Consider the following 14368-nt stretch of genomic DNA (forward strand, 5'->3'; position numbering starts at 1 on the left):
AAGCTCTGCCACTGGGAGGCAGCTCCTTCCCCAGTTCCCATCCTCCTGGCATCCTCTGCTCTGTTCATTCTCTCTCCTTTCTCTCTCCCTGCTGTCCCATGTCCAGCACAAGAGCGACTCGCTCTCAGCCACAGGCCATAGTACTTCACTTCGCCTGCACCTCTTGTCTAAAAAAGTTTCCCTCAGGGCAGTCCTCCCCCATCTGCCTAGCCTGTAGCACCCCTAGCATGACTACTACGGAGCCCCCCACCGCCCGTAACGAGGACTCGGCCCCCATGCCTGGGTGGGCCTCAGCTCTCTCTCAGTCCGTGGACAACCTAACTAAGGTATCTCAAACCTTAGCCTCGGCCATAGAGCGTCTGCCCGCCTCCACCTCTGGAGTCCCCCCGGTGACCCAGAGCGAGTCTGAGCCCGCAGCGCCTCCAGCCCGGCAGGGCAGAACACACAGGAGGTCTAGGAAGCGGCCCCTCTCGGGGTCTACCTCCAGCTCCCCTAGCCCCTCTATGGCCCCCAGAGCAATACGCTCTCTATCTCCTACCTCATCTGCGGCAGCCCCAGATTCGGACCAGGACTCTGTTTCTGACTCCGATCTGGACTCTGAACATATCTCCAGGCTGACCAGTATGATGGACAGTCTGGTCATTGCTGTCAATCAGACCCTAGAGGTGAAGGATGTAGATCCGGCTCCTACCAGTCAATCGGTCCCTTTCAAAAGGGCCAATAAACTGCCAAGAAGCTTTGGCAACCACAGGGAGTTTGAGGACGTTTTCTCTAAACAGTGGTAACATCCCGACAAGCAATTCCAGAGGCGCAAGCGGGCACAGGTCCTTTATCCCTTTTCACCGGAACTTCTTCAGAAGTGGTCAGTGGCCCCTTCAGTGGATCCTCCGATCTCCCGACTTTCGTCCAGCACCACCTTGCCGCTGTCTGATGGCGCCTCCCTCAAGGATCCCTCGGACAGGACCATAGAATCCTTAGCCAGGTCGGCCTTTGAAGCCTCCGGCTCCGCCATCACTCCAGCCTTTGCATCCACCTGTGTCTCCAAGGCTGTCTCCGCCTGGGCAAAGCTCCTTCGGCGTGGTATCCTGGCTAAAGCTCCCAGACCCGAGCTGGCAGATCAGATCGCACATGCCGGAAAGTATCTAGTTGCTGCGTCCCTCGCCTCTGCTGCTTCCGCAGCCCTGGCAGCTGGCAACATTACTGCAATCCGCAGAGCCTTGTGGCTTAAAGCGTGGAATGCAGACTCAGCATCCAAAAAGTCTCTCTCCAGTCTTCCCTTTTTTGGTGCCAGACTCTTCGGAGAAAAGCTGGACAAGATCATCTCTGAGGCTACGGGGGGCAAGAGTACCTTCCTTCCCCAACGGAAGATCCCCCGTGCCCCTCCAAAACGGCGGGCTTTTCCCTTTCGCCCCTTTCATCAATTTTCTACCAACACACGTCGGGAGCGGTCCCCAGCACGTCAGGAGAGACGGAAGCCCTCCTTTAAGGCAACACCCCACTGGCGTTCCCATGGCCAGCAGTCCAAGCCTTCAAGCTCCAGATCCAACAGATTCTCCTCCGCATGACTGGGCTCCCGTCCCTGGATCCTCATCCAGGGTCGGCGGTCATCTCCGCATGTTCAGAAGCGCGTGGCTTTCAGCGATAGATGACGCCTGGGTCCGAGACGTCGTCTCTCACGGCTACAAGATAGAGTTTTCTTCTTTCCCATGCTCACGCTTCGTCAAGTCCAAACCCCCCAAGGATCCCTCGCTCACCAGGGGCTTCTTCGCAGCCATCCAGTCCATGCGAGACTCTGGGGTCATCACCCCCGTCCCCCCTCAAGACAGATTCCGGGGTTTTTATTCAAACCTCTTCGTTGTCCCGAAGAAGAATGGCACAGTCCGTCCCATTCTGGACCTCAAGCGCCTCAACAGGCGGGTCCGTCTCCGGCGATTCCGCATGGAGTCTCTGCGCTCAGTGATAGCATCCATGGAACCCAGGGAGTTCCTTTGTTCGGTGGACATCCAGGACGCCTATCTCCACATCCCGATCTTTCCAGCTCATCAAGAGATTCTTATGCTTCGTGGTTCAGGAGCAACACTTTCAATTCACAGCTCTGCCATTCGGGCTCTCGACAGCTCCCAGAGTCTTCACCAAGGTGATGGCAACTGTCATGGCTATTCTTCGGACCCGGGGAATTCTAGCCATCCCGTACCTGGACGACATTTTGATCAAGGCTCCCTCGGCATCGGAGTGCCGCGACAGCCTCAACATCACTCTGGATACTCTAACCCGTCTCGGCTGGTTGATCAACAGACCAAAGTCATCTCTGATCCCGGCTCAACGCATCTCATTCCTCGGCATGATCTTCGATACCACGCAGGCGAGGGTTCTTTTGCCCAAGGACAAGCTCTCAGCTATCCTCAGGGGGATTTGGAAGCTCCAACGCGCACCCCGTTGCTCTCTTCGGTACTGCATGAGCATTCTCGGGAAGATGGTGGCGTCAATGGAAGCAGTGCCCTACAGTCAATTCCATACTCGCCCTCTTCAGGGTCTCCTAGCAACATGGGACAAGTCTCCTCACTCCCTGGATCGGCCAATTGCGCTCCCTCCTCGAGTCAGAGAGTCATTGGAATGGTGGAAACTCTCTCCCCTCACCCTCCAAGGGAGATCATTTCTTCCCCTTCGATGGAAGGTCATCACGACAGACGCCAGCCTGCTAGGCTGGGGAGCCACGTTTCAGGACCTCACAGTTCAGGGTCGCTGGACCGAGCCGGAAACCAAGCTTCCCATCAACATCTTGGAACTCAGGTCAGTTCGCCTAGCTCTCTTTCATTGGAAGTCCCTGCTTCGCGGACACCCAGTTCGGGTACAGTCCGACAATGCAACCACTGTGGCCTACATAAACCATCAGGGCGGAACACGCAGCCGAGCGGCAATGAGGGAGGTATCTCAAATCCTCGACTGGGCCGAACAGAACATCCCAGCGATCTCGGCGGTCCACATCCCGGGCGTGGACAATTGGGCCGCCGACTGCCTCAGCCGAGAAGGACTCGACGCGGGAGAGTGGTCCCTCAATCCCAGAATCTTCCAGCAGATCTGTTCCAGGTGGGGGACCCCCGACGTGGATCTCCTGGCCTCCAGGTGGAATCACAAGGTGCCCCAGTTCGTCTTCAGAGCAAGAGACCCACTGGCGCTCGCAACGGACGCCCTAGTGATCCCCTGGTCGCAGTTCTCTCTGCCGTACCTCTTTCCTCCGCTTCCGCTTAGCCCCAAGCTAGTCAAGAAGATCAAAGCGAAAGGAGTTCCGGTGATTCTCGTGGCCCCAGATTGGCCCCGTCGCCCGTGGTACGCAGAGCTCGTGCACCTTCTCGCCGACGTTCCGTGGAGACTTCCAGACGTCGCTCAATTTAACGGCATGGCTGTTGAAGCCGCAGTACTAACTTCCTCAGGATTCTCAGAAAGGGTCGTCCAGACAATGATCAAAGCACGGAAGCCTTCCTCTTCCCGCATCTACCACAGTACGTGGAAGGCCCATTTCCGCTGGTGCGAAGCTAACCAGGTCACAGCCATGACCTTTTCCTTGCCAGTTCTGTTGTCCTTCCTGCAGTCTGGTCTGGATGCTGGGTTAGCACTCAGCTCTCTCAAGGGGCAAGTGTCTGCTCTTTCCATTCTCTTTCAAAAGAGGATTGCCTCTCGCTCACAGGTTCGCACATTCATTCAGGGGGCTGCTCATTCGGTGCCCCCCGTTCAGCCTCTGGTGGAGCCCTGGGACCTCAACCTGGTTCTGTCTGTTCTCCAGCATTCCCCCTTCGAACCTATGCAGGTGTCTCTAACGTTCCTCTCTTGAAAGGTCGCCTTCTTAGTTGCCATCATGTCAGGCGGGTATCTGAACTAGCGGCGCTTTCCTGCCGCTCTCCATATCTTGTCTTCCACCAGGATAAGATAGTCCTCCGTCCGGTACCGTCCTTTCTGCCCAAGGTGGTCTCCTCTTTCCATCTTAACGAGGACATTGTTCTTCCCTCCTTTTGTCCGAACCCTTCGCACCCTCGTGAGGTTCTTCTCCACAAGCTGGACTTGGTCAGAGCTCTCCGCCTGTACATTTCCAGGACGTCTCAATTCAGACGGTCGGATTCCCTCTTTGTGCGTCCGTCCGGCCCGCGCAGAGGCCTACCTGCCTCCCAAGTCCTCCATTGCGCGATGGATTCGCTCTGCCGTACTGGAAGCCTACCGGGTAAGAGGGAGAACGCGCCCACTCAGGATTACGGCCCATTCCACCAGGGCGGTGGGAGCCTCGTGGGCGGTCCGTCACCATGCTCCAGCGTCGCAGCTTTGCAAAGCGGCCACCTGGTCTTCGCTCCACACTTTCACAAAGTTCTACAGGGTCCACACTTCGGTAGACGAGTTCTGCAGGCTGCAGTGGACCGAGGTCAGCCCTGAGAGTAACATTAGACCCACCCGTGGGACTGCTTTAGGACGTCCCATGGTCTCTGTGTCCCCCAATGAAGCGATAAAGAAAAGTAGATTTTGGGTACTCACCGTAAAATCTCTTTCTTGGAGCCTTCATTGGGGGACACAGCACCTGCCCTTGTGTTGGACATATGTTACTGTTCAACGTTACTGTTGAATGTTGAGTTTGATGTTCACTTCTGTAAGATTGTTCGTTCTTTACTGTTGTCTCCTATTGCTTTATCACTAACTGAGGAACGATGGCCAGTTGGTGGGTGTATACTGCATAGGAGGAGTTTTCCTTGTTTTGCTTAGTGTCGCCTCCTAGTGGCAGCAGCATACAACCCATGGTCTCTGTGTCCCCCCAATGAAGGCTCCAAGAAAGAGATTTTACGGTGAGTACCCAAAATCTACTTTTTCCTTCCACATTGCTTTGATTCTTGTAAAGCACCTAAAGGGCTAATAAACTTCTTGGATGTGGTTTTGAGTAGCCTGAGGGGTGCAGTTTTTAGAATGGGGTCACTTTTGGGTATTTTTTGTCCCTTCGGCCTCTCAAAGTCACTTCAAATGTGATGTGGTCCCTAAAAAAGTTTTTTTGTAAATTTTGTTGGAAAAATGAGAAATTGCTGATTAACTTTGACCCCTTCTAACTTCCTAACAAAAAAAAATGTTTTGAAAATTGTGCTGGTGTAAAGTAGACAAGTGGGAAATGTTATTTAGTAACTAATTTGTGTAACATATTTCTCAGATTTATGGGGATAAAATTTCAAATTTTGAAAATTGCGCAATTTTCTAATTTTTCGCCAAATTTCTGAAATTTTCAAAAATGAATGCAAAAAAATATTGGCCTAAATTTATCACTTTCATGAAGTACAATAGGTCACAAAAAACAATGTCAGAATCGCTAGGATCCGTGTAAGAGTTCCAGAGTTATAACCACATAAAGGGACACTGGTCAGAATTGCGCAAAATGGAGAGGTCAGTAAGGTCAAAATAGGCTGGGGGCTGAAGGGGTTAAACTGGCTTTGTTTCTTTTGGAGTAATGGCTTCTTCCTGGCAAAGTGGCCTTTCAGCTCATATTCATACAATACTAGTTTCACTGTGGATAATGGCAATCTTACCAGGTTCTGCCAGCATCTTCACAAGGGCACATTAGAAAGAGCCAGAATTTTCGCATCTAATGGATGCGCCACTTCTGGAGTGGCTGCAGGCTGCTAATTTTAGCCTGGGAAGGGCCAAATACCCATGGGCCTTCCCACCCAAATACCACTCCACAGCTCTCTGCTGTATATTGGCTGGTTATGACTTGTGCATTGGGAAATGCTGCTTGCACCGAGTGTAGCCAACTTTTTAAGCCTAAATATCTTAAAGAAAGGTCCTTTTATTAGTGACTGGCAGGTACAAGCCAACATGCATGGTACAGAACATACTTGCTAATAGCTGGTCAGTGGCAGTGCTGCATATTGGTAGCCCACTGATCTGATATTGTTGACAGCTACAGTATCCAGTACAGCCCACTGTCACAAAAAAAAAAAAAAAAAAAGTATACACTAACCAAACATCTCATGTCTTTGGATTTTTTACAATTTGTATAGTTAGCAGGATTCTAGTCAAGTGTTTGTATTGAGAAATGCAATGGGCCTTATCCATATTAAGAGGTTTTCATTGCATTTTCCTCTGATTAAAATATTACCTTTTATATGATGAGAACTATATGTAGAAATCACAGCCAGTTCATCAAAAAGAATGTTTATTAGCAGTCATTTTAAATATTTCACATTTCCTAAGAAACAGTGCAAGTAGTGTTGGGGACATTTGCACAGTCAAGTGCAGTGTTCCACTGCTGCCAACACAGAGTAACATTCTTGCTCTTCATTGTTTGTGCCAAATACAGCTAATTGCACACTGGTAGAAAAGGCAGCATTGTTTTCTATTGCACATAACCAAAGAATCCTTGCACTACTTAAGCCTTGATAATAGTGGGTGTGATCATTTTGGGGAAGGCGTAGTATCTGCACTCCTTAGGAGGGATAAGATCCATCACAGTTGTGCTAATGTTGTCCTGCTTGAATCCAGCATCCAACAGTTGAGGTATCTGAGTCTCCTGTAAAAAAAGAAAAAAAAAAAAAAAAGTCATTTTATGTGTAGTATATTGTCTTAACCCTTTCACGACCGGCCGATTTTTCGCTTTCCGTTTTTTTTTTTCGCCATTCTTTTTCTGAGAGACGTAACTTTTTTATTTTTCAGTCAATATGGTCATGTGAGGGCTCATTTTTTGCGGAACGAGCTGTACTTTTAAATGAAACCATCAGTTTTACCATATTGTGTACTAGAAAATGGCAAAAAAATTCCAAATGCTGAAAAATTGCAAAAAAGTGCGATAGCACTATGGTTTTTGAGATATTTTATTCACTGTGTTCACTATATGGTAAAACTGATGTGTGGGTGTGATGCCTCAGGTCAGTGCGAGTTCGTAGACACCAAACATGTATAGGTTTACTTTTATATAAGGGGTTAAAAAAAAATCGGAAGTTTGTCCGAAAAAAGTGGCGCACGTTTTACGCCATATTCCGTGACCCGTAGCGTTCTCATTTTTCGGGATCTTAGGCTCAATGACGGCTTATTTTTTGCGTCTTGAGCTGACGTTTTTAACGGTACCATTTTTGCGCAGATGCTACGTTTTGATCGCCTCTTATTGCATTTTGCGCAAAAGTTGTGGCGACAAAAAAACGTCGTTTTGGCGTTTGGAATTTTTTTGCCGCTACGCCGTTTACTGATCAGATTAATTGATTTTATATTTTGATAGATCGGGCGTTTCTGAACGCGGCGATACCAAATGTGTGTATATTTTTTATTTTTTTAACCCTTTAATTTTCAATGGGGCGAATGGGGGGGTGATTTGAACTTTTAGGTTTTTTTGTTTTTTTTTTAATTTTTTAAAACTTATTTTTTTACTTTTTTTTTTTATTTTACTAGTCCCCCTAGGGGGCTATTGCGATCAGCATTCCGATCGCTCTGCAGTATCTGCTGATCACAGCTGGAAGGCTGTAAACAGCAGATACGCTGTCTTTCTCTTTTGCTGTGCCCCGGGCACAGCGAAAGTGAAACCAATTCATGTGTAGTACAGGAGTCATCACATGACCCTGTACTACCATGACAACTATCGGGAGTCACGTGATCGCGTCACGTGACTTCCGGTTTCGGCGGTAAGTAAAACTTTACCGCGATTGCGCTTATAATGGCGCTGTCATGTATTGACAGCGCCATTATAAGGGGTTAATCGGCACGAGCAGATAACGATTCTGCTCGTGCCTAGCAGGCACACATCTCAGCTGTGAAAATCAGCTGAGATGTGTGCCGATCGCGGCATGCTGCCGCCGGAGGACCGCGGGCAGTAAGATTATGTCATTTAGGACGTAATTTTACGGCCCGCGGTCGTTAAGGGGTTAAGCACTTTCTGTGCCTTGTCCAACAAGGTTGCAAGGCCTTACTCAAGGTGAATGGATGTACTCAGCAGTGCACAAAAGAAAAAACAAAAAACTTTAACTATTAGTTGACTAATTTTCTGATATAACTTTTAATTTGACATGTGATAAATATGATGCATTGTTAAACAGCATTGACAATGAAATCTCTTGCATTTTAAAAAGGGAATCTATCAGTAGGCTTAACCCTCCTAAGATGGTCATGTAGGTTGTAAAAAGTGGACTAAAATAATACCATGGTAACTGCAATCTGAGGTCTTAAGAAAAATGTGGATTTCTCTGAAATATGCAAGTGATGTAAGTGTGTCACCCCTGAGGTTTCAGTCGCCACAGGGTACTGCGCCTCACCAGAGGTGCAGTATTCATCCCGGGTACGAAGGAGGTCATTGCTGGTAAACAATACAATCCACAGTCAGTTGTCCTCTCACTGGGACTGGGCTAGGGTAGGGACACGGTGGGTGGGGGTGTGGGGGGTGTTGGGGCATCACTAATGTAGTGGACCGCCTGCCCACTGGTTGATTGCGAGCAGCACAGAGAAGGGGGAAGTGGTGAGTCAGCAGTTTCTCAGCAGACAGTCTGAGATGGGAGAAAGCATAGCTGCAGGAGAGAGGCCCTGTGGACAGGAGGCTGGAGCAATTTGTCCCAGGACCAGGAGCGAGTACAGATTGGGGGAGTAAGGCGACACACATACAGACATTCCATTAGTGACGGTTAGTCAGCAACAGAGGAACAAGTGAGGTGTGGGGAGAACACGGTCGCTGAGGGGAGAGCTGCGCCATAGTTCCCTCAGGACAGAGTGCACCGAACAGGGTACGGAGCCCTAGGCTGGTGGGCACTGCACGTCCCGCCAGCAGAGGCAGCTGGGCAGAGGATTTCAAGTCTTCTGACCCACACGAAGCGCCCCGGGCACAGCAGCATATAGAGCCAGAAGTCGTGACAAGAGCGGCATCAGTAACGGACTCGCGCTGCCATATCATACAGGAACGGAACGGAGCCCATCCAAGGACTTGGGTCCCAGCGTAGCTTCAAGTCGCAGGGACTCAACACAGCGCAGGGAGGAAGGACTCACAACGAAACACCGGTTCTGGCCTCCGAACTATCCGGGTATCGGCTGAAGTACACAACAGCGGAGTGTGGCAGTCCAAAGGCAGTGACATCTCAGTGAGTAAAGAACTTTAAAGGGAACCTGTCACCAGCTTTTACCTCTGCCTCTACCGTTAAGCGCATAACGGTAGAGTTAGAGGTAAAAGCGCGGGCACTTGGACAACGCTGGTGAGGACATTCACAGCGCCGCCCATAATCTCGCACCTGCGCAACAACATCACCGGCGCTTGCGATTTGAAAACAGTGCTCAGTCCCGCGATAAGTCTTGAGCATGCGCAATGGCACTTAGGACCACTGCGGAACATGAGGGCGGCGGCCTCATCTACGTAAACACTGTGGGACGGCGAACAGCGGCAAAAAGGGGGATAACGGACGAAATACAGCCAGACCCTGGGGCCAACAAACCTCATTACCATAGCAAAAGGAAATATTTTATAAAGTTGTTTTGTAGGTCTGAAAGGGGGGCCAGTAGCAAGATGAACCTTTCTAGAATGCAGCCCATGAGCTACAGAAGGGGATTCTTTTAGTTTAATAGCGAAAATTCTGGTGACCGGGTCCCTTTAACTGCAACCTCAGTCGTCCAATCCTTCCCGCAACCTGCACTCCTTTACTAGAGTGAACTACTACTCCTAACTTCCCTGTGGACCTGAGCTCTGCCTGTGGAGAGTTGCACCAACCTAGCTGCACTACCATCTGCCCTCAGAGGAAACCTCTTGCAGCGGCGGCTCTTGTATTAGCCGCAAACCACAGGTGATGAGTAATCCCCCCCCCCCCCAGACCCCATCTATCTATATAGATATATCTATATAGTGAACGTTTCTTACCACAACCCGGGGGTTTTACTCGCTTGCAGCGATGCAGGGTAGCTTAGGCATACACAGGCAACACAGTCTCTCTCAAATTCTCAAATGCAGCAGTTTATTAACCAACATAAACTGCCCTTCCAAAACACAATGAAGCCTCTCCTGGCTTAAAGGAAAAGGTAAACTAAACACCTTCACATACCGTGGGCTTCAATTCCATTTAAATGTCCATAGTGATGGTATGGCTGTCTCCCCAGGAGACACGGATTTCTGGTCAGTCTTTGTAGCGGACCGCCCGCTCAGGTTTGGACACAACGAGTGTCAGAGTGGAGCTCCCTCAGCCTCCACACACTCAGTTCCAGATGATTGAAGGCAACCCACGCTTCCTTGGGCAGGTTCCTTCCAGAGGCTCCAACCTCTCTGAGAATAGCAGACTCTTTACCTGCCTGAGGCTGCTCCTCATGCAGGGCTGCTCCACACACTGCTTCACACTCACTGACAGTCTCTTAAATCAGACTGGACACACCCACAGGTGGAGGTCTGCGTTTCCAGACCTGCACAGCATACTGGCATTGTTAAAGGGAACCTGACCCTTATATGCAGAACCAAGCCTTTGTGGAACTAGAAGTCCCATAGCAACTTCTTCACTTTAATATCGCAGGGACCTTCTCCACTGCGACCATTTACCATTTATTATACGCACACACACATACACCCACATACACATACCTTTGCCTGTTAACTATGCTATGGGATGTCTTCAATAAGATTCCATTCTCCAAAATGTGTTGACCAATAAATCAAGAACGGATCTGTCTATTGCGCTACAGCAAAGCCGGTTAACCCCTTCTCATCCTCAGTCTGATGTGTGGCGCCCCTGACCTGGTCAGGCACCACTGAGTACTGCACCCATGCTGGGGACAGTACAATACAGGTAATCCAGAAGGCTGACCGAGGTGTGACTACACAGGCGCATAGTGATCAGGTCTCACACATTTACCTTTGAGAGGACCCCTGGGGATCCCAGGAGGGGGCGAAGCCTCCATCTCCACCCGAGGGGTGGAAGGGGCGAAGCCTCCATCTCCACTCGAGGGGTGTGGTAGAGAGCCTGGTTGCTAGGTGACGTAGGCAAGAATAGGAGAGGAGGAGCAGTGAGCCAGTTTAGTGTGCAGCTCAGGGAAAGCAGACGTGAGGAGCAGACCCTGGAGCTGTGGCAGTCTAACAGCGTCCGCGCAGTGACTACCGACGGGGGAGAACGGTCACCTGGGAGTGCTGCCCGAAATCCACACACAGCTAAAGAGAGAGTAACGGAGTGGAAAGTAAGGAGACTGTCAGGGAGAACCAGGCCCAAACGGGTAGCAGGTCCCAGTGCAGGGATAGATTCACCTTTCCTTTGCCAAACCTGCATGAGGGGGCACTTTACACCCCCAAGACAACACCACAGAGTCCGCAGCCACGTAGCCAAAGTTAGGGCCCATAGCTCACAGGAGGCAAGCAGCCGGAGTGACCTGGTCCAGGCTACAAGCAAACGGGCCAAAAGAAGGGGAGAGAGGCACCAGCAACTTCCCTGGGCGACCCCAGCAGGGCTTCAAGCAGGGGTTACCCCAAAACACAACGGGCTAAGGAAGGCGAGTTGGTAGTCACCCTCATCAGTCAGCCTGAAGGACACCTGGTTCCAGCCTGGTTCATCCCAGCTACGCCCGGGTTACTCACCCTGCCATCATCAGTGAGTAAAACCCCTGAAAGACATCCTGCTTGTGCGTGTGAGTCATTCTGCGACTTGTAGTTCCACACACCTACACGGGACCCTGGGGCATGCCTCACTCTCAGGAGGCTATTACAACTGACTGCACCTACCATCAGCCCCAGGCACCCCTAACCTGCAGTGGCGGTCTCCACTGACCGCAATTCTGAGAGTGGCGTCACGACAATCAAAATAGAAGATTTCCTACCTGTGGCAAGATCCAGCCGAGTGGAGTCCCTGAAGGTAATGCACCGCTGCACCGACACCGAGCCTCGGGGCCCCACAGATGCACGTGGGGCTGTGGCAGCAATACGTTTTTACAGTAATTGTTACTCGCAACCATGCCAGGTGAGCCTCCTCTACCTAAAAATGTATCCAAATAACTCAACTACAAAATCATATCACGATGGTACAAAACTCCAGACATTCTTCACAAAATCGACAACTCCCGAACACCACATTGCTGGAGATGTAATCAAGAGATAGGCACCCCTTCCCACATTTGGCATCACTGTTCAAAAATAAACTACTGGACTTCTATTAAAGCACACATAGAAAATGCTCTCAAGACCAAACTCAACTTCAATCCAAATTTTATTATCCTTAATTTAGATCCACATAAGATACATTTAAACAAACTCTCAATAATACCCCACCTTATAAATGCAGCAAAACTTTAATAGCCAGACATTGGAAAGAGTATAAAGGTACTGTCACACATAACGAGATAGCTAGAGAGATCGCTGCTGAGTCACGGTTTCTGTGACGCTGTAGCGAACCAGTTAGCGATCTCGTTATGTGTGACACCTACCAGCGATCAGACCCCTGCTGTGAGATCGCTAGTCGTTGCAGAATGGTCCAGGCCATTTTCTTCAAAGGCGATGTCCTGCTGGGCAGGACACATCGCTGTGTTTGACACTGTGTGAAAGGGTCACAGTGACTGCTGAGATCGTTATACAGGTCGCTACTGCGACCTGTATCGTTCCTGCATCGCTGGTAAGGTCTGACTGTGACATCTCACCTGCGACCTCCCAGCGACTTACCAGCGATCCCTATCAGGTCGCATCGTTTTTGGGATCGCTGGAAAGTCGTTGTGTGTGACTGGGCCTTAACTGAATGGTTCAATGAAACGAACCTTCTAAACATACAAGAAAAACACAAAACTGTGGGAATCCTGGGACAAATGGGTCAGATACGAAGAGTTAGGGTACCTTCACACTTAGCGATGCAGCAGCGATCCGACCAGCGATCTGACCTGGTCAGGATCGCTGCTGCATCGCTACATGGTCGCTGGTGAGCTGTCAAACAGGCAGATCTCACCAGCGACCAGTGAACAGCCCCCAGCCAGCAGCGACGTGCAAGCGACGCTGCGCTTGCACGGAGCCGCGGTCTGGAAGCTGCGGAGACTGGTAACTAAGGTAAACATCGGGTATGGTTACCCGATGTTTACATTAGTTACCAGCGCACACCGCTTAGCTGTGTGTGCAGGGAGCAGGGAGCCGCGCACACTGAGCGCTGGCTCCTTGCTCTCCTAGCTACAGTACACATCGGGTTAATTAACCCGATGTGTAATGCAGCTACATGTGCAGAGAGCAGGGAGCTGCGCACACTGAGCGCTGGCTCCTTGCTCTCCTAGCTGCTGTACACATCGGGTTAATTAACCCGATGTGTACAGCAGCTACATGTGGAGAGAGCCGGAGCCGGCAGCACAGGCAGCGTGAGAGCTGCAGAGGCTGGTAACTAAGGTAAATATCGGGTAACCACCTTGGTTACCCGATGTTTATCTTGGTTACAAGCTTACCTCAGCTGTCAGATGCCGACTCCTGCTGCCTGCTCGCTTCATTGGTCACTCTCTCGCTGTCACAAACAGCGATCTGTGTGTCACAGCGGGAGAGCGCCTTTGAAGAAAACGAACCAGGGCTGTGTGTAACGAGCAGCGATCTCGCAGCAGGGGCCAGATCGCTGCTCATTGTCACACACAGCGAGATCGCTAATGAGGTCACTGCTGCGTCACAAAAAGCGTGACTCAGCAGCGATCTCGGCAGCGAGCTCGCTGTGTGTGAAGCACCCCTTAGCCAAAATCTCATGATAACCCTATACACAAAGAAATGACCTTCGCTCCAAAACTGATTAGATAAACAAATAAGACAAACATTGTTCATGCTCATCTAAAATAATAAAGCCCTTTTACACCTCTCATATGCTAACACTTAAGGCCCCTTTACACACTGAAGCTATGTGCGCACGTTGCGTAAATACATGCAGTTACGCTGCGCTTTGTAGCGCAGCGTAACTGCATGCGTCCTGCGTCCCCTGCACAGTCTATGGAGATTGTGCAGGGGCCGTGCGCACGTGGCGTTTTAGAGCGCAGCGCTTCGGCTACTGCCGAAGCGCTGCGTTCTAAGAAGTGACATGTCACTTCTTCCGTGCGCTTTGCCGGCAGCTCCTGCTCTGTCTATGGCAGGAGCTGCAGGCAGAGCGCATGGAATCGGCTTTTTTTTTTTCACTACGGACATTTCTGCAGCGATTTAAAGAGCACATGTGCTCTTCAGATCGCTGCATAAATTTCTGCAGTGACTGTACGCAACGTGCGCACATAGCCTGAGACTTTCTAGCGATCCCACCAGCGATCCCAACCTGGCCGGGATCGCTACAAAGTCTCTGGTGAGTCGCTGGTGAGCTGTCAAACAGGCAGACCTGGCCAACGACGCAACAGCGATTCGGACCTGCAGAACGACCTAGCTAGTCATTGGGGATATTGTAAAGCAGCTTTTTGAAAGGGAAGTCGCTGTAAAGTCCCCTTT

The 14368-nt window shown here is 50.4% G+C and overlaps 1 protein-coding gene across 2 annotated transcripts in view; it reads right to left on the reverse strand.

The window, feature by feature from the left end:
* Nucleotides 1-6161: 6161 nt before the first annotated feature.
* Nucleotides 6162-14368, reverse strand: part of GAMT (guanidinoacetate N-methyltransferase) — a 41787-nt gene continuing 33580 nt past the window's right edge. Inside the window, exons 6-7 of one of the 2 annotated variants that reach the window (XM_075337888.1) lie at nt 11773-11927; nt 6162-6532 (exon numbers count right to left, since the gene is read on the reverse strand). In XM_075337888.1, coding sequence (XP_075194003.1) covers nt 6469-6532; nt 11773-11927 — 219 coding nt within the window. In that variant the 3' untranslated portion in view covers nt 6162-6468. The remainder of the gene's footprint in view (nt 6533-11772; nt 11928-14368) is intronic. The other variant, XM_075337889.1, reaches the window with a different exon arrangement.

This window comes from Anomaloglossus baeobatrachus, chromosome 1 (genome assembly GCF_048569485.1).
Source record: "Anomaloglossus baeobatrachus isolate aAnoBae1 chromosome 1, aAnoBae1.hap1, whole genome shotgun sequence".
Taxonomy (NCBI): Eukaryota; Metazoa; Chordata; class Amphibia; order Anura; family Aromobatidae; genus Anomaloglossus; species Anomaloglossus baeobatrachus.